This window comes from Pinus tabuliformis, chromosome 5_1, assembly GCF_031772625.1.
Source record: "Pinus tabuliformis cultivar Carrire ecotype Pingquan chromosome 5_1, CPIR1, whole genome shotgun sequence".
In the NCBI taxonomy this organism is placed as follows: Eukaryota; Viridiplantae; Streptophyta; class Pinopsida; order Pinales; family Pinaceae; genus Pinus; species Pinus tabuliformis.
This window is the reverse complement of record NC_142305.1, coordinates 110,281,309-110,307,251: the sequence shown is the minus strand read 5'-3', so window position 1 is coordinate 110,307,251 and position 25,943 is coordinate 110,281,309. Positions and strand designations below refer to the sequence as shown.

The 25,943-nt window shown below is 42.6% G+C and overlaps 1 protein-coding gene across 3 annotated transcripts in view; it reads left to right on the top strand.

Annotated features, from left to right (window-relative positions):
* LOC149163670 (dihydropyrimidinase-like) overlaps positions 1-25,943 on the top strand; it is a 413,279-nt gene that overhangs the window by 382,437 nt on the left and 4,899 nt on the right. For all 3 annotated transcript variants that reach the window (XM_089431800.1, XM_089431798.1, XM_089431799.1), the window contains 3 exons: positions 749-836; positions 1,030-1,070; positions 1,201-1,253. In XM_089431800.1, the coding sequence (XP_089287926.1) occupies positions 749-836; positions 1,030-1,070; positions 1,201-1,253 (182 nt within the window). The remainder of the gene's footprint in view (positions 1-748; positions 837-1,029; positions 1,071-1,200; positions 1,254-25,943) is intronic.

Genomic DNA, 25,943 nt, shown 5'->3' with positions numbered 1-25,943 from the left:
CAAATGGAGAGGATGAATGTCAATATATAGATGTTGAATGAACTGAATTGGTGTGTCCCTTCACTGGGGCCGACTTGAAGCTGACTTTACACTTGGAGGCAAAAATTCAAAATTTAAAATTCAATTTTTCTTCTTTTGAAGTTGACATGGAATCCACATATATATTTCTCATTTCTTGTATATTTATATGGCTAAACCTTGCTGATGAAGACCGACCATAGCTACAAATTTCAACAATGTGGCTGTCCTATTATTGTATCCTTCTTTACTTCATTTTATCCTACATTTAGCTTTGGCATTTTCTAGGAGATGCGTTGCACTCACATTGCGGTCGTACTGGTTGTATCCTTCAGTCACATTGACCTATTTATGGTCATTTGTTGGATATTGATAAAGTTATCTTATCTATCCCATTTGAGATTTTTATTTATTTCCATTATGGATGAGTGGGTGAAATATTTTGTAATAGATTCTTTGTCTTTTGTTACTATAAAGGGATGAGATAAACTAAGTACTACTTTCTAATTGAATAGACTCATAGACACCTCTTATTTCTCTGAAGATATTTGCTCCCCTTCCTACAGTCTATATACTGCATTTTTTTCATGTGATACCTATGCATGAAATGGCTACCTAAATTGAAGTGTTAGCTTTGTTTCTTTCTCACTTGAAGACATGATTTTGCAGCTTCTTTATTTTTTTATATCCAAGACCACTATATTAAGCCCTTGTGGTGGACTGCATGCAGTTGGTAGGAACAGATCACTGCTCATTCAACTCAACACAAAAAGAAGCTGGGTTAAATGATTTTCGAAAAATTCCAAACGGTGTAAATGGTACAAGTTGTCTTTGCTTCATAACTCAGATTGGGAAATCCTTTTTGCACATGATCTTTCTTTAATGCAGTTATTTTGTATTTAATCTGTTTGTTCTCTGGGTGTGAATAATTAATTTATGGTGCAGTGGACATTCTTCTGTATTTCTCCACATGCTTGCCAGTAAATTATTTCTTCTTGTAAATTATTTCAGGAATTGAAGAAAGGATGCACTTAATTTGGGATATAATGGTGGTAAGTTAGCAGTAACGTGTTCGTTGCACATAGCTGTTATATGAATTTGAGTGGGAATTCTTTGCCCTCATTTTAGTTTTCCAATATCTAACTTGTGAAACCTGAACTTTCTGAAAACTTGTTGAACCAGAACTCTGGTCAAATATCAGTCATGGATTATGTTCGTATCACCAGCACAGCATGGTCAGTAACTGCATTTATCTTCCAAGTTTTGATTTTAATACATTCTTATTACCTCATTGTCATTGCATTTACACGATGATTTTTAGAGGAAAATGTTTTTCTTTTGTGCATTTTCCTGACAGACATTATACAATTGGAACTGGAATCTTAAGCAAAAGCTGCTTCTCATTCTGTATTTTAAAGGGAATGAGGCTTTAGAGTCGCGTCTAGTGTCAAAGAGGTTCAAAACATATATCGTTTTTGTTCTCCTACATGTACCCTGTTCTTTTTCAAAGTCTGTGTAATCATTTACAACAAAGAAATAATGACAGAAAACAAGCAAGTGTTTCTGTGGTAAAACCCTGACAGTTTATCAAGGAAACTTCCACAGGGAAACGTAAGTTGTTTTATTAATCAAAAGGAATTTTCAATCAGGCTTACATCACTTCAACTCTCGGGCTTCAGTATAAGTGAAGTAGGCACCATTACGAAAACTATCGGTTTCCCATTATTCTAACCACCAATGTAGGCACCGTTACGAAAACTATCAGTTTCCCATTATTCTAACCACCAATTATTTATCTTGGTAAATTTCGGATTTTACGTTTTCTTTTAGTTAATTTGTTGTCATATTTAACATACCCCTTACCCAATTACATCAAGTTATTTCTGTCAAACTTTGAGGAAATACAACAGCAAAAGGGGGAGGAGTAGAAGCCTCCCATATTAGTTTCATTTGCCATTATGATTGTAAGTCATATGTCAATCCCTTTGCTAAGAAAATCAATATAACTAAATAGAGGACCATGAATCTACCTGTCTGACTGATAGAAATTCTCATCATGAAAAGGAAAATAAGTATTTAACAAAGGAAGGCATTTTAAGGATGGCATGTATATAAGACAAAAGTCTGTGCTAAATATTATTAACAATTCTGTATTACAGTAGTCAGTTTTCTCACTGTTAAACTCGCACGAAAATAATAGGGGCGAAATATAGATAACTCGTGTGATTCAATTCTAGAATCTATTTACATGATGTACATACAAATACATATCACATACCCTTGGTTTCATATTCCAAAAGGTCTCTTGGAATTCTATGGTTGTTGGAATTCCTCCACACCAACCCTAACGGATTAGCTGTCCAACAGTCACTGTATTGCTTATGAAAGTAAAAATTAATAAAGTAGGGTTTTTATGATTTTATTTGATTATTTTCATAAAATCCATTTCTAAACTGGATTGTATTTTGTTGTATCTCATAAAAAAAAACCACCTGATGGGACACAAATAACACTAACCTTCAAATAACAATGAAGCAAGCAACCATGTTCCACATAGCAGCAGAGATGCTCAACCCCCACTAGTAACTGCTGTCTTCTAGTATTAAATATTAAGAGGCAGTTTTTGAAAAAAGGAGGTAGATGACAATAATGAGTAAAAATTCAATCTTCCACTGGTTCCTCCAACAAAGAAGTACATTTCATGCTTGCCTTTAAGGACCTTGGTTAGTGACCTTTTATATGAAGCCTTACATTAAGAGCTATTTAAAGTCACATCCTTCTAACGTTCTATTTACCTTCTGTATTGTTGATGATTGTAACATTGATTGGTATTTCCGCAAAAGCAAGGTATCCAGGTTGTGGGAATCATCATTAAATGACTCTTAGAATTAGGAGTTCATTTTATCAATTAATTGGTAAAGTGATGTCTTTTTATCAATTGAGTTTAATTTAATAAAGTGCCTAAGTCTGGGTATTGTTGCCACCTGATTCCACTCCTATGGTTAGCATGGAGAAAATCCCTAACTCCACTTGGTGTGGCCTTGGGGGCAAGCTAAGAGTTGAGGCTGTCACCCAATTCCCGACTCCTCCGTCTAGGCTCTCTCCTAGATGAAGCCAAGGGGTTTAGACCCTAAAGGAAATCTAAGGCATGGTCAGTGAGACTAAACAAGTATTAGGAGATGAAAAGATTAGTTAATCAAGAGACATATCAACCTTCAAATTACAACATTTAGATACTTTAACAAATAGATGATATAACCATGAGCGTGTAGAGATAATCAAATATATAAGACAAATAAGCAATGATATCAACAAGATAGAACTTTTGCAAGAATTGAAATGCTAAGACGAGTGCCAAATAAGTACTTGCAAAAGATAACTGCTCAAGGAAGGAAACTAGACTTGCAAAGTAAGAACATGTAATGGAAGCAAGTAAAGGTACAATTACACTTGGAAAGTAAAAGTTGTTCAAAGAAGATAACTTGAAGGAAAGTTACACCAATGAAAGATAATCCAACATAATTAAACAAACTCCAAGCATTTCAAGATAAGCCAAGTGAACTTCAAATGAGAATAGATCCAAGCACAAGAAATGTAAATATTTGTAGAGTTAAACACACAATACTTGCAAATAAAGCGAAATGCTACTTGAAAAGTGAATGATATTGGCAAATAAAACTTAATAAACTCAAGATAGCATAAGCATGAGAATTGTATTGCAAGTAAAGTAAAGTATGATGTAGATATGCTCTTGGTTAATTTTATTAGACTTACTATAGCCTATTCTAAGGTGAGAACTTCCTCTCTAAAGTTTTCCCCTTGTAAAGATATATATGGTAGCAAGGGACCTCAAGTGGAGAAACTTAGCTTCATTACCAAAGTTCCACCTAGTCCCTCAAGTTTACTCACGTGCCACCATTCTGACACAGAACTCAACCATACCTGAACTGCATGGTCACATGTTTACCTTCTCACAAGCTTGGGAAAAGAATATCAAGAAAGGGGTCCGAGTCTCTATGCAACCAACTTATGTTGGAGGTAAATTTTGGAGAGAAAAATGCTAAATTGCAATTATAAATGGTATTTGTTACCCACCACCTGTGGGTAGTGTATATAGGAGAACATTTTTCTCCTAGATGGTCCTCAATTGGCAGCCAACAGCCCCTTGCAACCACCAGATAGCTCGATGTGCCACTACCTCCGCCACCTGAGCCAGCCATGTGACCTCTTGCCCACTTGTTATGATTGTATGTTTGAAGGTGGGCCTCCTGACCCCAAAGGTATGGCTTTTCATTGGTATAGTTGAGTAATTTTCCTTACTTGTCATTGGCACTTTTGGGCATGGATTGGTGGGGGGGTTCGGCGGAAAGAGTGGGCTAGGTTTGTACTCTTGTCTCCACTGCCTGATTTCGGGGTTAGCCTTGTATCCTAGTTTTGTGGGACCTCCTTTACTGGCCATTAGCTTTAAGGTTGGCACTACAAGGAAAATCCCAATTTTGGTTGCGTGGTCCCGCTTCCCGACACCATATACATGACTCCCACTCATGTAGGCCCCATTCATCTATTTTCCCATCTGGGTCCACATAGGGTTAGCCTCCCTCTCCCCTTGTCCACACCTTGGGTTGGGCCTGGAACAATGCCCAGAGGTTGATGCAGCTCAAAAAGAAAAAGAAAAAACATAATTTGGCCACTCTCAATAGGAAATGTGTTGATTTGGGGTAGCATCGGATGTGCTCTAGCCATGAAAATTTGTGGAGAGAATAAAGCACATGAGATCTCCAATACCCAAAAAGTGTTTGGGCAGATTCTAAACATTTTGGGAGATATTAAAATAATTAATATTTTTAATGGAGTCCCTAAGTCTAAACTAAGGGAAATTAAAATATTAATGTGAATTAATATAAAACTGTGTTAGAATGGTCCAAAAGTCATGGATCAAACCAGATCTAATCTTAGCCGTTGATTAGGGACTTAATCTCGGTCGTTGATTTGTCAACGAAAAAAGTATAAGAAGAGGCTTGAGGGTCACTTGGAGAATACACTGAGGGAGACCAGTAAGTTCAATTTCTGGAGCGGAGTTAGTTGAGAAATTGAACCAGTGGTCTGGTGAGCAGTGAGGAGACAACAAGTATGGAACAGAGAGACAGGATCAGCCACTAGAGATCAGCGCAGAGGCAGGAGAGGCAGACGCAGGGCATTTCATGTAGACGCAGAGGTAGCAGAAGACTGTGCAGTCATTAACTAGGTCTGTGTGGGTGACGCAGAGTGGTCTAGTGCTGACGTAGAGGGTCTAAGAGCCACGCAGAGGTCAGTCGGGCTGACGCTGGAATTGGGAGAAGTGATGGAGAATTTTTTTTCTTTTTTCCTTTTTTATTTTATTTTATTTTATTTTTTTTATTTTTTTTCATTTATGTGGGTAAGCCAGTTTGGCACCTTGTTGTACTGAAGAATTGTTGACTAATAAAAACCTCCCTTGCTGTATCGTTTTTCCCACATTGGGTTTCTCCTGGCTGAAACCCCGAATAATTCTTCCAGCAGCTCCTCAGCACCAATCTGCCCCAAAAACCTCAGCGTCAGCCTCTCTCTGGACTGCGTCAGCCCCTCTCTGCCCAGCGTTGGCCCTACGTCACCCCGGATGGTTATGCGTCAGCCTTGGGAGGCCCTGCGTCAGCCCTCTGGCCCTCTGTGTTAGCAACGCTGGCCTCTGTGCAGCGCCCGGCTACCTCTGCGTGGCCCTGCGTGAGCCCTGGATGGCTCTGTGTCACTTTCCCCGACTACTGCGCTGCTCTCCTGGCACTATCTCTGTCTCTCTGTACTCAATGCCCCTCAACTACAACTCCCGATCACTAATTCTATCTCTCTTAGCAAACCCCGCTCTAGAGAATAGAATGATTGATCACTCTGGTGTGTTCTCCAAGTGACCCTCAAGCCTCCTCTTATACTTTTCCTGTTGACATATCAACGACCGAGATTAAGTCCCTAATCAACGGCTAAGATTAGATCTGGCTTGATCCATGTCTTTTGGACCATTCTAACACAGTTTCATATTAATACACATTAATATTTTATTTTCCTTAAGTTTAGACTTAGGGACTTCATTAAAAATATTAATTATTTTAATATCTCCTGAACTGTTTAGAATCTGCCCAAACCCTTTCTGGGTATTGGAGATCTCATGTGTCCCGACTCCCAACCTCTCCACCAAATTTCGTGGCTAGAGCACATCCGATGCTACCCCAAATCAACACTCTGCCCCTCACTGCAAAAGATCACTTCGATCACTCCTCTAGCAATTATTGTGTTGCCCTCTCTGAGAAATTCGATCTTCTTGATCTCTCTTAGTGTGTTTTCCAAATGAGCCTCAAGCCTCTTTAAATAATCTCCTCGTTGACATTCAACGACCCAGACTAGAAGCTAATCAATGGCTAAGATCATTTATGCTTGATCCTCGTCTTCTTCTAGAAGTTACACCCATAGTTAGATTAATACCTGAGAAAATTTCTAACACGAAATTCTACTGCATTAACTGATTTATTTCTCCTACTTATTTTCCACAACAAGTTATTTACAAAACCCTTTAATAAACGTCAAAAGTAAATTCTACTGCAGATATCACATAATAGCATAAAGAAAAGAACAATGAAATACAAGCACAAGAATCAATCACATCAACACAGTTTTTTTGGATAGTAGTCCCCGGAAAAACCCAATGCGGGAAAACCGGTGCAGCAGATGAGCGTTTATTTATTATTCTTCAGCAACAATCTCTTTACAAGGAATGATTTTCAGAACATAGAGAAACCTCTGAGAAAACGCCTGAGATAATTTTGCTCCACCCTTTTGAGAAATTCTGACACTCAAGAGACCCTCCAGCCTCCACTGCATCACCTTTGCGTCATCTCTGCGTGAGGACTACGTCCCTTGTTGCGCTGCCTCTTTGAGTTGTTCATCTGATGTACTATGTTCCCTCCTTCCAGTCTCTGACTGATGTTGATACCCTCCTCTTCCTTCACCCTGCAACTCTCCCTCTAAAATCGAACTCTTACTCCTTGAGAATCGATTTCCCTCGAGTTACTGAGCATTTGCCTTGTGTGTCTCCAAATGACTCTCAAGTCTTCCTTTATACTTTTCCTGTTGAGACATGAACAACCAAGATTTAGTCTCTAATCAATGACTAAGATTAAATTAGACTTGATCTTCGTCTCTTCGAAGCTTCTCACTCATATTTTCATTAATACCCATTAATATTTTAATTTTCCGAAGTTTAGACTTAGGAACCCCATTAAAAATATTAATTATTTTAATAAAATACAATCCGGGTGGAATTTCTCCAAACGATTTCTGGGTCTTGGAGATTTCATGTGTTCTAGCCCCTCCACAAAATTTCGAAGCTAGAGCACATCTGATGCTACCCAAAAATCAACACTCCCTCTTAACGAGGAATGTACTCTAGCAGTATTTCCCAGCAGAAGTATCACATTGATCCACGGCATCGGTCCTCTATGTTGCTGATGCTCGGCGTGCTGCCCTTCATCCATTGCATTGCTGCAATCTGTATTGATGCCCGTGACATTGCCACTGTCATGCTGCATCTGTACTGCAACTCCCTCTCAATATGCTGCATCATGCTACCCATAGCACTGTCACTACTAACTACTGCACTGCAACTCCCTCTTAATAACTGCACTCTGTTTTTTCTACTAAAACAAATTCTCAATCATCCCCATCTTCCCCTTGAAATAAACAAACTTTGTTGTTCTTAGAGCCTTGGTGAGAATGTCTACCACCTGTTCTCCTCTAGGAGTGTACTGTAATTGTACTGCCCCTCGTTGGACACAGTCTCTGATGAAGTGACACCTGATATCAATGTGCTTCAACTGATCATGAAAAATTGGATTCTCAGAGAGCTTGATGCAACTCTGATTATCACACAAAATATTGGTCGCTTCCATCCTTCCGAATAGATTCACAAAGCAAGTTCCTAAGCCATATGGCTTCACATGATGTTGTGCTAGCTGCCATATATTCAGCTTCAGCTAAGCTCAGAGCTACGGATTTTTGTTTCCTACTACACCAAGAGGTCATTCCTGATCCAATGTTGAAACAACAACCAGTGGTACTTTTCCGATCTATTGAACTTCTAGCCCAATCTGCGTCAATGAACCCGCTCAGCCTGATATCATTGCCTTGGGGGTACATTAATCCATGCTCAATTGTTCCTTGTATATATCTGAGAACATGCTTAGCTGCTACCCAGTGTACCCTCTTCGGTTCCACCATGAACTGACTAAGGGTGGTGATAGCATAACAAATTTCTAGCCTGGTATTGACCAGATACATTAGGGATCCTATGAGTTGCTTGTACAAGGTGGGATCTACTTCTTTATCTTTAGACGCATCAATTTTCTTCTAGTTGGTAATCATTGGAGTATCCATGGGTCTACAGCCCTGCATTCTGAATCTTTTTGAAATTTCTGTAGCGTATCTCCCTTGTCCAAGGAAAATTCCATCTTGTTGCTGCCAACTTTCAGCCCCAGAAAATAATGCATCTATCCCAAATCCTTCATGTCAAATTTTGTAGCTAGGTTTTCCTTGCAATCTTTGATGAGCCTGGATGAATCTGTTAAGAAAAGGTCATCCACATGTAACACCAGAATTAGAGGCTCATTCTCTACAATCAGATAGTAGAGTTGGGATCTGCATCGCTCTTGACGAATCCCATCTTCTGCAAGTAACCATCAATTCGACTGTACCATGCCCTAGGCGCTTGTTTAAGCCCATACAAGGCTTTCTTCAACCTACACACATTAGTTTTCTTCTCATGTGTCTCAAAACCCTCTAGTTGTTTAATGTATACTTCTTCTTCTATCACCCCGTTCAAGAACGCAGTCTTAACATCCATCTAGTGAATCTCCCACCCCATTTGTGCTGCAAGGGATATCACAGATCTAATAGAAGTATCCCTGGCTACTGAGGCGAAGGTTTCTTCGTAGTCTATCCCTTCCTTCTGAGCATACCCATTAGCCACGAACCTGGCTTTGTATTTTTCCACACTGCCATCTGCAGCATATTTGACCTTGTAGATTGTTAAAATTGGAAACTAGGGTCAAACTCCATGTGGGTCATCTTATTCATGGCTGATAATATTTTTATTAGATTCCTCTCGTCGAGAGGTGTAGGATTGATCTAAAGATCATCTGATTCTGATAAGTATTTATGGAGATATGAATTTATTTTTATTATGGAATAATTATCAAGCCAACTAGCAACTCATGTAGGCTCAGAAGCCCAACAGTGGCATCTATTCAATCATCAACATTTGTGTATAAATACAAGAGGTCTTTTCCTCATTTGGACACGCTCTCTCATCACATGTCTCTCTCTCCTGCGCAGAAAAGAGGCTCTTCTCCTACTGTGCAGAAAGAGACTCTTCTCTCACATGTGTGGAAGGAAGGACGCAAATTTAGGGCTGCAACTACAGATTGGAAGTTTGACCAGTGTTGACCATCTTTCTCCATCTCTGAACTGTGCTGTAGGTGGATCTGACTCTCCTCAGAAGGCCGCATTTTTTGGTGAAGGAATCAAGCCGATCCGACGGTCGGTTTGCAAGATATTGACTGCCCTAGTTTAGGGGTGATGTCGATGATGTCGATGATGCCGGTGATGCCGATGATGTTGATGCCGATGATGCCGGTGATGCTGACGATGCTGATGCCGGTGATGCCGATGATACTGATGCTGATGCTGGTGATGCCGATGATACTGATGCTGATGCCGCTGATGCTGATGTTGTTGATCTAGGGTTTGCTGCTGCTGATGTAAATCAGATTTATGTACTATTTCTCTCTACTGAATTATTGAAGATAAAGGAAGATTTGATCAAAGGGTTTCCCCACATTGGGGTTTGTCCCTGGCTAGCCGCCACATCTTGTGTCTCATATCTTGGCTTGTTTTCTGTCGATCATTTAATGTTCTATCTGTACTTTATTTTATGTACATGTGATTGCTAATCTGTGGATAATAATAAGAAAGATAAGTAAACTGTTATAAGCATAGAACATACCATAACTTAACATGGTATCAGAGCTGAGGTGAAGACAAAACCCGAGCAAGAGCAAGAGCAATCACCAAAGAGAAGATTGGGAAGACTATCCTAAAAGAACTATGGGGTCCTCAACACTCTTCCCTGCCGAAGACAAGCTCCGTGAAAAGTCTGACTATCACAGATGGAAGATGTCTCTCGATCTAACCTTAGAAGATCAAGGAGTGTTGGACCATGTGAGAGGCAATATTGTTGAGCCTCCATCAAATGCACCCACCGCTGCCAGGAACAAATGGGAAACCGGTGAAGTCACAACAAAGAAGATCATCCGGGAGTCTATCAACAAGCGCTTGGTGGCCTCCATTCAATAAGGCTAGAAATTCCAGGATGTATTATATGTACCTGACCTGAAAAAGACCCTGGTGTCCATCTCGGCAATGGAAGACAAAGGCTACAAGGTAACCTGCAGCAATGGTAAGGTATGTATATGGAAAAATAATTTTAATGATGCCTTCACTCTTAGGTTTTGAGTTGATTCATTATATCAGGTCAGTGGAAGTCCGCTAGGTGTCATGTCTCGTGACACCTCTTCAGTCTGAACTTTGGCATCGGAGGTTTGCCCACCTTCATTATAAAGCTCTACCCGATGTAAGACAAATGGTAACAGGGATGCCCGAATTCCGAGTAGAGAAAGAAGGTGTATGTCCAGGATGTGCCGAAGGAAAGCTCAAAAGGGGACCATTCCCCTCAAGCCAAAGCAAGACCTCCGATATATTACAACTGGTTCACTTAGACATATCTGGTATGATGCCTGTGAACTCCTTGGGAGGATATTCATATTACCTTACTTTTACAGATGACTATTCTCGAAAGACTTGGATATACTTCTGGAAAAACAAGGATGAAGTGTTCTCTTGGTTTCGACACTTCAAAGCCTTGATCAAGAATCAAACTGAAAAGAAGATCAAAATCTTAAGGAACTGATAATGGGACTGAATATGAATCTAACGAGTTTCATGACTTTTGTAAAGAGGCTGGCATCAAGAGGGAGATTACTACACCATATACTCCTGAACAGAATGGTGTGGCGGAAAGGAAGAACCGTATGATTGTGGAAGTTGTCCGTGCCATGCTTCATGATCAAAGACTTCCAAAGTTTCTATGGGCCGAAGCTGCAAACATCGCCGTATGTGTACAAAACCGATGCCCTCATCAAGCATTGGGTTCCAAGACTCCTGAAGAAATGTTCACCGGTAAGAAACCTGATGTATCTCATTTTAGAATTTTTGGAAGCCCTGTATGTTTTCATGTGCCAAAAGAGAAAAGGAATAAATTGGGTGCATTTGGAAAGAAAGGAATCTTTGTGGGCTATGGTGAAAATACTAAGGGCTATAGAATCTATGTAGCCGGTCAAAGGGAAGTCGTGATTAGTCATGATGTCACCTTTGATGAAGATATGGCTCTTAGCAAGGTGGACAATCTTCCAACTTTGAGGAGCTCTCAAGAAGCCAACACCAGGGAACTGAAAGAAAAGGATAATGAAACAATGCCTAATGTGGAAGAACCCATGGATTCTATTGATCCACTTGAGCCTTCCTCTTCTAGGAAGAGGCCCTCTTGGCTTAGGGGGCTACTCGATGATGCTAAAGGACACACTGCACCTCGAGGAACCTTACGTGAAAGTAAGAAACCTAAAAGGTATCAAGGATACCTAACCATCATGAGCACGATCATAGAAAATGAGCCTTCATCATTCTCAGATGCCGTCAAGCATCAAGTATGGAAGGATGCTATGACCGAAGAATGAGTCTATTATGAAGAATGATGTCTGGGAACTACTTCCCAGACCCCAGGACAAAACAGTTGTCACTTCTAAATGGATTTACAAGATAAAGCATGCAACAGATGGAAGTACGGAAAAATATAGGGCTCGTTTTGTCGCTCGTGGCTTCTCCCAGAAGGAAGGTATAGACTATGATGAGATATTTGCACCTGTTGCCAGATATACCACCACCCGCTCGATCATAGCCCCTGCGGCTTCACAAGGATGGAATCTACATCAGATGGATGTCAAGACCGCGTTCTTGCATGGTTCGATCAAAGAAGAGGTCTACGTGGAGCAACCTATTTGAGATTTATGATCGAAAATCTCATGTATGTAGGTCTAAGTTGCACGAAACGGGGAAACGGAAACGAGTTTCCGAAACGGGAAGCGATACGAAACGCGACCTCCCCAAATTTTGGAAACGGGGAAACGCGAATATATATATATATATATATATATATATATTAAAAATATTTAAAAATTATTAATATATATATGTGCAATCATAAAGCATTAATGATACATTTACATTATATGATTATAATTTATTACATTTAAACATTAAGATTAAATTTACATCACATTTACTCATGAGTCATGAATAATCACATAATGAAAATAAAAATATAGGAACTGGAAAATCCAAAATCAGCCTTTATTTATATTAGTATATGAGGCTGCAAGTACAATAAAGACTATAAGGCTGCAAGAACTATAGAGACAAGTCACAAAAGACTAATCCTCGTCATAACAATCCTCATAAAAAATAGAAGCAGCAGAATGCTCAACAGTGGATGGTGGTGCTGAAGAAGATGATGCACCAATTCCACTTCCAGTCTCCAAGAGAAACGACTTGCTGAATAGTGTGATGAGAGAATGAGACAAACTGCTCTTTTATAACTTTAGAATAGGTTTCTAGAACATCCTGGAAACCCTAAAAAAATTTAAAAAAAAATTAAAAAAAAAAATTAAAATTAAAAAACAACTGTTTTTTTGGGGAAACGTGGCCCGTACGGCCTGGAAACGCGTTTCCGGCCGTACGGCCACGTTTCTGTTTCGGGAAACGTGCCCGTACGGCTGGAAACGCGTTTCCAGGCCGTACGGTACGGGGAAACGCGTTTCGTTTCGTTTCCCCTGGGGAAACGACCCCTAGGGCCACGTTTCCTGCAACTTAGATGTGGGTTGAAGAAGGCTCTCTATGGGTTGAAGCAAGCACCCCGAGCATGGTATGAGAGGATCGATAGCTACTTGATTAAGCTAGGATTCATTAGGAGTGAAGTCAATCCTAACCTTTACATTAAGGTTGAAGATGACAAGCATCTCATACTGGTGTTGTATGTGGATGACCTCTTTCTAACAGGTGCAGACCCTCTCATTCACAAATGTAAGAGGGAGTTGGCTTCTGAATTTGAAATGAAGGACCTAGGACTGATGCACTATTTCCTAGGACTTGAAGTCTAGCAGAAGCTAAGGGAAATTTTCCTATCAGAAAATATGTGGTGAAGATATTGGAAAGATTCGGTATGGTTGACTGCAAGCCTGTTACTACCTCGATGGAGCTTGACTTTAAGAAGTTAAGCGGTAGCGCTGCTAGACCTATTTTACGAAATGCCATCGAGTATCGTCAACTCGTCAGAGCATTAATGTTCTTAGTGAACTCCCATCCAGATATATGCTTCGCAGTCAACACGTTGAGTCAACATATGGTTGAACCTCACCACATATATTGGATTGGTGCCAAGAATCTGTTGAGATATCTTCGTGGCACAATTACTTATGGGTTAAGATAGACTGTCGGAGATGTGAGACTACTTGGATACACTGATGCTGATTGGGCAGGGAATGTGGAGGACCGTAAGAGCACTTCTGGGTGTTGTTTTTCCTTGGGATCTGCTTCGATATCCTGGATGAGCAGGAAGCAGAAGTTGGTGGCTTTGAGCACCGCCGAGGCAGAGTATATCGCTGCTAGCATAGCCTTCTGTGAGGCAGTCTAGTTGCGAAAGCTCTTCAGTGAGCTGTTTGGATTTACATTGGATACCACCGTGATCCTATGTGACAACTAGAGTGGGATTCGTTTATCAGAGAATCCCGTATTTCATGATCACTCCAAGCATATCGATATTAGGTACCACTATATTCGTGATATGGTGCAGCGAAGAGCTATAAGGCTCCAACATATTGGTACAGATGAACAGGTCGCCGACATTCTGACAAAGCCCCTAGGAAAGGTCAAATTTTGACTTTCCGAGAACGACTTGGTGTCGTTCAAAAACCCTTTGATGAGGGTCCTGTATGATGTATTGAGCTCTGGGAGCTCCGGGGGGGGGTGCGGGGTACTTCTTGGAGCGACATATGATGAACGAGGTAAAAGAATCAAAACTTTCCCTGTGTCACCCCGTGGCAACTATGTAGCGGGATGATTAGTTCTCCTGTGAGGTCTGGATGATGTGTTCTCCATGACGATTATATAGCAAGATGATTAGTTCTCCTGTGAGGTCTGGATGATGTGTTCTCCATGACGATTGTGTAGCAGGATGATTAGTTCTCCTGTGAGGACAGGATTGATTAGTTCTCCTGTCGAGGCATCTTACCCATGCAGTCTGGGACTCATGGGAAGTACCTCTCATCTGATCAATGAGCAGGGAAATGAGGATAGGGACCATAGTAGTACCAATGGACGCATCGTTGTATCGACTGTACTCCCTATGCTAGGATGACCTTCATTGATCTGGGATCAATGATATTGGTTTGGGACAAGTGGTAAGAGTTGTACGCACTATGACGCTGACTTCGGGTCGGTTGAGACTGGTCTGGGACCAGTGGTACATACTCTGAGACTGACTTCGAGTCAGTGGAGGACTGGTCTGGGACCAGTAAGAGTGGTACATACTATGACGCTGACTTTGAGTCGGTTGAGACTGGTCTGGGACCAGTGGTACATACTCTGAGACTGACTTCGGGTTAGTGGAGGACTGGTCTAGGACCAGTGAGAGTGGTACATACTATGATGCTGACTTCGGGTCGGTTGAGACTGGTCTAGGACCAATGGTACACACTTTGAGAATGACTTTGAGTCAGTGGAGGATGATACTGGTCTGGGACCAATGTTAGGAGTTGTACCCACTACCCACTATGATGCTGACTTCGGGTCGGTTGAAACTGGTCTGGGACCAGTGGTACACACTCTGAGACTAACTTTGAGTCAGTATGATACATCCTCGATCATTTCTTCCTCTTCATAATTCGGACAAAGCAGAGCAGAACAGAATAGAGCAAAGCAGAGCAGATCAAAACAGAACAAAGCAGAGCAGACAGGATAGAGCAAAGCAGAGCAAGGGTCAAGTTGTACAGGGCAGTGCATTTGATGGATGAATACTAGCGACCGACAGACAGATTGCAGATGGAGTTCTCCCTAGTTGAGAGGGAGTGTTAAAATTGGCAACTAGGGCCAAACTCCATGTGGGTCATCTTATTCATGGCTGATAATATTTTTATTAGATTCCTCTCGTCGAGAGGTGTAGGATTGATCTAAAGATCATCCGATTCCGATAAGTATTTATGGAGATATGAATTTATTTTGATTATGGAATAATTATCAAGCTGACCAACAACTCATGTAGGCTCAGAAGCCCAACAGTCGCATCTATTCAATCATCAACATTTGTGTATAAATATAGGAGGCCTTTTCCTCATTTGGACACACTCTCTCATCACATCTCTCTCTCTCTCCTGCACAGAAAAGAGGCTCTTCTCCTACTGCGCAGAAAAAGGCTCTTCTCTCACATGTGTGCAAGGAAGGACGCAAATTTAGGGCTGCAACTGCAGATCCGAAGTTTGACCAGCATTGACCATCTTTCTCCCTCTCTGAACTGCGCTATAGGTGGATCTGACTCTCCTCAGAAGGCCACATTTTTTGCTGAAGGAATCAAGCCAATCCGACGGTTGGTTTGCAAGATATTGACTGCCCTAGTTTAGCGTTGATGCCGGTGATGTCGATGACGCTGATGCTGGTGATGCCGATGATGCTGATGCCGATGATACTGATGTCGATGATGTCGCTGATGTTGATGTCGTTGATCTAGGGTTTGCTGCTGCTGATGTAAATTAGATTTATGTACTATTTCTCTCTGCTGAATTATTGAAGATAAAAGAAGATTTCATCAAATGGTTTCCCCACATAGGGGTTTGTCCCTGGCTAGCCGCCACATCTTGTGTCTCTTGTCTTGGCTTGTTTTTTGTCGATCATTTAATGTTCTATCTACACTTTACTTTATGTACATGTGATTGCTAATCTGTTGATAATAATAAGAAAGATAAATAAACTGTTATAAGCATAGAACATACCATAACTTAACATAGATCCATCCCGAACCTACAACTGATCTGTCCCGAGGCCTAGGTACCACTTCCTAGACATCATTGATCATTATAGAATTGTATTCCTCCACCATAGCATCTAACCATACTTGATGTTGAATGGCCTCCTGAAAACTAGAGGGTTCTCCAACCTGAGCCACCAAAGCTTGGTATCTATCTGGTTGTCTACGCTCCCTTTTCTTGTTCCTATAAGCTCTAATGAAATCCTCTGCATCTCGTAGTATCTGTCGAAGTTCCCGGCTCATTTTTCCATTAGTAGTAGGTAGATCCATTTGCTCCTCCTCTTGAGATTCCACCCGCTATGATGCCTTTGGATTCTTGTCCTTTGGAGAAGCACTGGTGCTAGTTTCTGGTGGTTGAATTGGCTGGACCAATGGATCATACTTTGACTTCTCTTCGGAAGGCATTTCTCGGGATTTCCTAAAAGCTCTGTCCTCCATGAACTTTACATCCCGCCGTACTACGATCTTTCTATTTCCTGGATGGTAGATTCGATATGCCTTAAACATTCTCGCTATATCCCACAAGATATCATTTTTCTACAGTTTGATCCAGCTTCTTCCTCTTTTCTTCAGGTATATGGCAATATGTCAAACTCCCAAATATTCTGAAATGACTCAGTTCGGGCTTCTAGCCGGTGAAGACACTCTCCGGAGTAATCTTACCTAATGCCCTGTGAGGAGTCCTGTTCTGAACATATACTGGTGTGATACATGTTTCTGACCATAGAAATTTGGGCATATCCTGATCATACAACATTGACCTTGCTGCTTCAACAATAGTTTTGTTCTTTCTCTCTGCTACTCCATTCTGCTCCAGATTATATGGAGTTGTCCATTCTCTTCTGATGCCTTCCCTTGCGTAGAAATCAGTGAAGTCTTTATCAATGTATTCTCCACCATTGTCTGAGCGCAACAATTTTATCCCCTTCCTTGTCAGATTCTCAACTAGAGCTTTAAACTCTTCGAATTGATCAAAAACCTCATCCTTGGTTTTTCGAAAGTAGATCCAAGTCTTCCTGGAATGGTCATCAATGAAGGTGACGAAGTATTCGGCACCACTAAGAGCTTTTGTGGACATGGGTCCGCAGATATCTGAGTGTATCAGTCCCAGAACACTCTTTGCCCTACTGTTACTTTTGGACTAAGCTGCTTTGGTGTACTTGCCAGAATGAAACCTCTACATACATCGTCTCGTTTGGTACTTAATTCTAGAACTCTGGTGACGGTTCTTCTGAGAATTCTCAGAGCCCCATGGTGTAAGTGCCCCATCCTTCTGTGCCATAGTCAATTCAAATATGTTTTCCCACTGCTACCTATCGATGCCATTGGAGATTATAGTTGTCAGTTATACGGTCTATTAGTTCCGACTCCAATTTTGGCCTTCTTCCAACTCGGATGTTTGACATATACTTTTTTCCCTATGACGTAAACATCATAGCCCTTGTTATGTAACTGAGATACAGAGAGTAAGTTCATCCCCAATCCAGGCGCATGCAGCACATTGGTAGCTCGAAGCCGATCCCCTGCTTCTGTTTGAAAAACTATAGTACCTCTTCCTATGTGGGTACATTTTGACTTATTTCCCATGGTGATTTGGAAGTTTATTTGTTCTTCTTGGTGCTTGAGAAGCATTTTCGTATTCCCGTAATGTGCACAGAAGCTCCACTATCAATATACCAAACCTCAGAGGAAGTAGAACTTGCCAAGCAAGCGCCTTCTTCTTCCAGTCTGGAAGCGAATAAAGATTTGTCGTGATCCATTATATTCTTCGTGCTTTCCTCTTTCTTGGGAGAACTGCGTTAGTCATTTTGAGTTGCTGCTCCAGCATCATGTTCACGACTCATTGCAGATTCTATAACCCTGTTGCCCGATCTCTGCTCTGATACCACGTGATTTCTAACACAAAATTCTACTACAGTAATTGATTTATTTCTCCTATTTATTTTCCACAATAAGTTATTTACAAAACCTTCAGTAAACATCAAAAGTAGATTCTACTACAAATGTCACATAATAGCATAGAGAAAAAAACAGTGAAATACAAGCACAAGAATCAATCACATCAACACAATTATTTCTGGACAATAGTATCCGGAAAAACTCAAGGCGGGAAAACCGGTGCAACAGATGAGGGTTTATTTTTTATTCTTCAGCAACAATTTCTTTACAAGGAATGATTTTCAAAACATAGAGAAACCTCTAAAAAACATTTGAGATAATGTTCCTCCACCCTTTGGAGAAATTCTGACACTCAAGAGACCCTCGAGCCTCCACTGCGTCACCTTTGCATCATCTCTGCGTGAGGACTACGTCCCTTGTTGCGCTGCTTCTCTGAGTTGTTCCTCTGATACATTGTGTCCCCTCTTCCTTAGTCTCCCACTGATGCTGATACCCTCCTCTTCTTTCACCTAGCAACTCTCCCTCTGAAATCGAACTCTTACTCCTTCAGAATCAATTTCACTCGGGTTACTGAGTATTTGCCTGGTGTGTCTCCAAATGACTCTCAAGTCTTCCTTTATATTTTTCCTGTTGAGATATGAACAGTGGAGATTAAGTCTCTAATCAACGGCTAAGATTAAATTAGATTTGATCCTCGTCTCTTAGAAACTTTTCACCCATATTTTCATTAATACCCATTAGTATTTAAATTTTACTAAGTTTGGACTTAAGAACCCCATTAAAAATATTAATTATTTTAATAAAATAAAATCTGGGTGGAATTTCCCCAAACGATTTTTGAGTCTTGGAGATCTCATGTGTTCTAGCCTCTCCACAAAATTTCGGAGCTAAAGCACATCCGATGCTACCCAAAAGTCAACAATACCCATTAATTATTTTAATTTCCTAAGTTTAGACTTAGGGTCCCATTAAAATAATTAATTATTTTAATAAAACTATTTCTAGGTTGAATTTCTCAAAACACTTTTTAAGTTCTTTAGAATACATGTGCCCAAGCCTCCCTGCAAAATTTGAAACTTAGAGCACATCCGTTGCTACCAAAAATGAACAAATATGTGGTACCAATCTACATTAGGTTCTGAAACAACACCGTGGCTTCGGGGACTTGGTCACAAATCCCTTATCGCTGCTCGCACCAGAAAACAATGAATGGGATCACACCAATCCCATGCACTCGCATCATGCTCCTCATCGAACCATTGCTCAACTGGCACCACTGGTTTGTTCAACGAACTATTGCTTCAACCAGCGCAACTAGTTTGTGTAACGAAGTCCATTCTTGGGGACACTTCATCGATGGGAACAATTCAAACAGCCAGCCAGGTCCTTGCCAACCAAAGCTCTGATACCACTTGTTAGGATTCAAAACACTAGAGAGAAATAGATATAATAATCAAGCAACAAACATTCAAACCATGTACACCCTGATTTATCTTGGGAAATCCCAATTGGGGAAAAACAGCGAATAATAGATCTATTATTGTAATATCCCTTATCAGGAATATACCTCAAACACAAGCAAACTCCAACCAGAGATGGACTGGGAGGGCATTTACTAGATATGTCGCCTCTAAAAAGAGGACGAGATGCAGAGGCTACCTGGCCCTTTCCAGACTCTGTCTAAGAGTATAATAGAAACACACAAGTGGTATAATAGCCGAGAAGGTTCAAAGAGATACAAATAACAATGATACAATATATATCAAATAAACCATAAGTAGATACACAAGAAATGCAGAGATAATGCTAAGCCATTTTATTATACTAAGTAATAAAATGAGTACAGGAAGTGATCAGGAAGATGGAACCTCTACTTGCACTAGGCAAGTGAAGAAATACACTCAGAATGGCGAAAGAATGACGCCTCTCTGATCCGCGTCCAAGCTGCTGGGAAACTGCTATGCTGCTGTTGCTACTAGAAATCAAATGAGGATTTGGGGCTGCTCCCCTCCTCAAAAAAGGCTAAAAATCTGGAATCGGACTCTACTCAAGAAACCCAAAAAAACCCTGAAAGCTCTCGTGGAATGGCCGACCCCCGAAAATCACCCCCTTGGGGTTCTGTGCAGTTCCTCACTACTCTGCACTGCCACTAAATGAGATGCTCTAGAAACTTGCCTGAAACCCTTGCCAAAACTCCCCAATATGCAAGGGTTGATCCCTTGCTCTATCTCTCAGCACCAAAGCTCCTGCAAACCCTCAACCTAGAACTACGTCCCTCTCCCAGTACTGCGCAGTCCTTCAAAACTATGTCCCTCTCCTAATGCTGCGCAGTCCTCCAAAACGCTGCCACTACTGCTGCAAAAGGCTAATGTAACTACTGCTGAAATGCCAATGGGAATACCTTGCCTGAGCAAGCACTCGAAGTCCCCCGGGACTAAGCATGAGATCTCCGAACAGAGACACTCAATGCACTAAACAGTGTTACAGACTAACTAAACAGCCAGCGTGCTCCAAGTCGAAATGACTATCACAAATGCTCATCACAGATTGATCAAAATGAGGGGGCTCCTCTCTCATTTATAGCCTTTGCCTCTCAATCCCAAGGCTCACCTCGTCCTACATGATTCCCCTCTTGCCACGTCTGTCTTCCCTCCTGCGCAGTCCCTCTATGTGTCTGTGTGGGCTCCATTTCTGTGTCCCCCTTTGGTCCCCTTGGCTCCCCTTTAAGTCACAACGTTGTGCTACTAGGAAGTGACTTTTTATTCGAAAAGTGAGTTATATCCTCCTTCCTCACTTTTTTATTTACAAATAACTATAGAAGGTAAAATTTGGACAAAATCGAATATTCCAATTAGCCATGGCTAATTAGGAATATTACAGTCTCCTCGGAAAAATGTTGCTTGTGCTCAAGCAACTGAAATGATGGATGCTGTAAGATCTTCTCACTCTCCCAAGTGGCATCCTCATCTGGCAAATTCTTCCATCTCACCATGAATTCCCGGACCGTTCTGTTCCGCAGCTGCCTCTCCCTGGTATCAATGATAGCCTCCGGCTGCAATACCAAATGCCCCTCATCATCCATGGGTGGTAGCTCATCTGTCACCGTCCCCTGTTGCCCCAATGCCTTTTTCAGGCATGACACATGAAAAATGTTATGAATCTTGCTACCTTGGGGCAACTCCAACTCATATGCAACCTGTCCAATCTTGCGTATCACCCTGTATGGCCCATAAAAGCGGGGCTTGAGCTTCTCAGCCCCCTTCTACTTCAACGACGACTGTCGGTACGGTGGTAATCGTAGGTAGACCATGTCCCCTACTTCGAACTGTCTCTCCACCCGACCTCTGTCGGCATACAGCTTCTGTTAATTCTACGTTGTAGCCATGTTAATCTTGAGAGCTCGGAGGATATCCTGACTCTCTTGGATCCAAATCTTGGCTCTAGGAGCCCTGCTATCACCAAACATCACGTCAACAAAAGATAAAAGATGATACCCATACAAGGCATAGAATGGTGACATACCAATGGACATGTGATGTGAAGTATTGTAGCAATACTCCCCCATATGTAGCCACTTCAGCTATGCTCGCTGCTGCCCGCTAACATAGTTACGCAAGTAGCCCTCCAGCCACTTATTAACTATCTCTGTCTGCCCATCCGTCTGTGGGTGATAACTGGTACTCGGTGTCAACTCCCCACCAATCGGAAAAGCTCCTGCCAAAACCTGCCCATAAAACAGCTATCCCTATCACTGATGATGGTCTTAGGAAAACCATGTAGCCTGAAGATCTCCCTGAAGAACAGCTCGACCACCTGTGCTGTTGTATAATGTGCGGATATGGCAAAGAAATGTGTGTACTTCGTCAGCCGATCAACGATGACAAAGATACAATCCTTGCCCTATACCATGGGCAAACCTGTGATGAAGTCCATCGAAATACTCTCCCATTTCCCTTTCGGAATGGGAAGAGGCTGCAATAGTCCCGCGGGATGGCTCTTCTCCCCCTTGTTCCTCTGGCAAACATTGCACTCCCTGACATGCTGGAGTACGTCCTCCTTGAGGCCCTTCCATGAGAACCTCTCTCTAATGGCCTTATAGGTTTTGTTAAACCCCTGATGGCCTACCAATGGTGAGTCATTTGATGCCTAGAGTATCTTCTTCTTGAGATGAGACCCCTCAGTCAAGAAGATCTGATCCCTGTAATAGATGATCTCATCGATCACCTTGTACATGTCATCTGCCACCTGCCCGTCCAGAATCTCACATGCAAACCTGTCCTTGGAGTACTCTACTAAGAGTCGAGCCCTTCAATTTGTACCCAAGCTCATAAGAGACAACGTCGCTGGTCTACGTGAGAGGGCATCTGCTACCACGTTGTTCTTACCCTTGACATACTCAATGTCGAAATCATATGCTTGGATCTTACTGATCCACTTCTGTTGCCTCTCCTGTAACTGCTTCTGCTCCAAAAAGAACTTGAGGCTATTGTGATCAATCCTCACCCTAAACCTGTTGCCCACCAAATACTTTCGGTACTTAGCCAATGCATGCATGATGGCCAACATCTCCTTGTCGTATATAGAATACAACCTCTCGTGCGGAAGGAGCTTCTGGCTCTCAAAGGCTATAGGGTGACCTCCCTATATCAATACTGCGCCGATCCCCTCTCCTGACGTATCACACTCCAAGACAAATGGCTGCGTAAAATCTAGCAATGCAAGCACTGGGCAGCTGCTCATAATCTCCTCGAGCCTGTCAAAGGCTCGCTGCGCTATATCCGACCAACTGAATGCCCCCTTCCTCGTCAAGTCCATCAGGGGTGCAGCAAGCTGTGAGAAACTTTTGACGAACTTCCGGTAGTACGTACAAATGCCAATGAATCCTCGAAGTTCCGTCACGTTTCTCGGCTCCGGCCATTCTCTGATGGCCCTGATTTTCTCCTCGTGGAATCTCACTCCGTCCACCCCTATGATGTGTCCCAGATATAACATCTCCGTCAATCCAAACTCACACTTGGAGAGTTTGGCATAGAACTGCTGCTCCTGTAAGATACGCAACACTGTCTCCATGTGCTGAAGATGCTCCTCCCAAGTCTTGCTGTAAATGAGAATATCGTCGAAGAATACCAACACAAACTTCCTCAAGTGACTACGGAAGATGTGATTCATGTAGGACTGGAATGTATTTGGGGCGTTGGTTAGCCCAAAAGGCATAACCAAGAACTCAAAGTGCCCATAGTGATACCTGAAGGCGGTCTTGGGAATGTCCTGCTCCCTCACGCGAATCTGATGATATCCCGATCTCAAATCAATCTTTGAGAAGAAACGTGCCCCTCTCAATTTGTCCATCAACTCATCGGTCCTGGGTATGGGGTACCTGTTCTTCAGGGTCTTCTTGTTCAGGGCCCTGTAGTCAATGCACATCCTTAGCATACCGTCCTTCTTCTTCACCAACACCACAGAAGAAGCAAAAGGACTCGTGCTCGGTTGAATGTGCCCAAGAGCCAGCAACTCCTGGATAGCCCTCTCAATCTCATCCCGATAGGCCTTGGGGTGCCTATAGGGGGTGGTGATCACTGCCTGTATGCCCTGCTCTAGCTCGATGGTGTGCTCAAACCCCCGATCCGGTGGTTGTCCTGGTGGAATCTCCCCAAACACTATGGCATACCGATCAAGGATGGACTGTATCTCTGGATGTACCGACTGCCCTATAGTCCCTGCCTCTGATGCACGCAGCTCCACTGCCCACTCTATGTCTCCCTTCCGGAAGACTGCCTCCATCCAATGAGCCAAAACAATCTGAGGTGGATATGTGTGTTGTCCCCATATCTTCTCATGCCTCCCTGTCTTCTCATCATCCCACTCCATCTCTAGGGTCTTCCAATCCGTCGTGACCTTCACTAGAGTGATAAGCCACTGAACACCCAATATCATGTTGGTGTCCAAAATATCGACCACGAAAAAGTGGTCAGTCAATGTGTTGGTGCCCATCGTCACTGAAAGCTCTGGAACATAACGAGCACACGTCATGGTCTGATCTCCTGAGACCAAGACTGAAAACCCATCGAAGCTCTCTGTCTGTATACCTCTCCGCTCAACCATCTGTGCATTGATGAAGTTGTGGGTCACCCAACTGTGAACCAGAACCGATACCCGCTGGCCACGTACCGTCCCTCGTACGCGTAGCGTCAGATACTTGGGAACTCCTTGCAATGCTGCAAGGGCCCCTCTGGTGGGTGCAAAAGGTGCACCTCCTGCTGCTGGTGGTGGAGGTGGTAAAGGTCCCTGTATGGCATGGCTATCTCTTGCCTCCCCATCATCCTCGTCATCCTCTTCTCCACTGCTCTCAGAGAAGACCTCAATAAAATGTGCTTTACCAGCAGCACATCTATGTCCTGGTGCCCACGGCTCCTGACATGTGAAGCACAACCGCTTCTTCTTCAGCTCCCTCCTGGCATCATTGTCAAGTTGTACTTGTCTTGGATTCCCCTTTGGAGGTGGAATCCTCACGTCCTTCCCCTTAGACTGGAAAGTCTGTCTCTGGGCGTAAGGTGTCCGGGTCCGGGGTAAGACATCCTGTAAGTCCTGGGTCCTACTGATAGCGTCCTGGAGTGTGGCTGGTCTAGTGGATCGGACTAGACCCCGAAGTGGCTTTGCTAACCCCTCAACATACATATAGACCCTCCGTGTCGTGGATAGGTCTGGCACCATCACGGAGACCCTCAAGAAATCTGCAATGTAGGTCTCTGGGCTCCCTGTCTGTTTGAGCCTTGTCAGCTCAACAAAATGCTGCTCTGAATTCCTCTGGTCAAATCACTCCATCAATCTCCTGGTAAACTCAGCATATGTCATCACTGTAAAGTGCCCGAGTGTAACCATCCCATGAAACCACCAATCCTGGGCCTCGCCATCCAAATGCAATGTTGCCACCTTGATGGCCTCTGTCTCTGACATCTGGTTAAGCTGGAAGTAAATGTCCAACTTCTCCACCCAAGACTTTGCCGAACTATTTGATGAACCATCAAACGTAGACAAGTGGAATCTACTCGCTGCATGGTGGGTGTCACCATCATGGTAATGCCAGTACCCTCTGTGATGGTCGCGGGGTCTACTATCCCGCTGGAGCTGAACAAAATCTCTGAATGAGAGGGTGTCCCTGAACTCCTGCCCATAGACCTTGTACTCTACAAAATAATCGCCCATATATCTGGGCTCTGCCTCCCACTGGGATACGGCCCTTGTGTCTGCTCCCAAGAAAGTGGGCATGGTAGAGCGTGTAGGGGCATGTGAGGCCACCCGCTGTGCAGTATCACGCTGCTTTGGAAAATGGTGGGATGCGCCCGATCCCTCACCAACCTAAAAAACCCATGGATTCTCACGCTGTATGGCCTCTACTGTCATGAATCTCTGCCCCATCACCTCAATCTGCCTCGACAGATCTTGCACTGATTTGAGGAGCATATCTGCAAATATCTTCCCGTCATCGTCCGCCATCGGAGCCCCTTGCTTTGCGTCCACCACAGGCTCCCTCTGCTCTGCGTCTACTACAGGCACCTCCTGTTCTGCGTCTACTACCAGAACACAGTCTCCCTCTCCGTAAGTGTTCTCCAACGTACACCCAGAGTCCCTGTATCTCCGTCCTCTGTAACATATATAGGGTTTTTCCCCCAGTGTCATAGATTGCTAGCTCCACAGGGTGAGCCAGATCTATGCTCTGATACCACTGTAATATCCCTTATCAAGAATATACCTCAAACACAAGCAAAGTCCAACCAGAGAT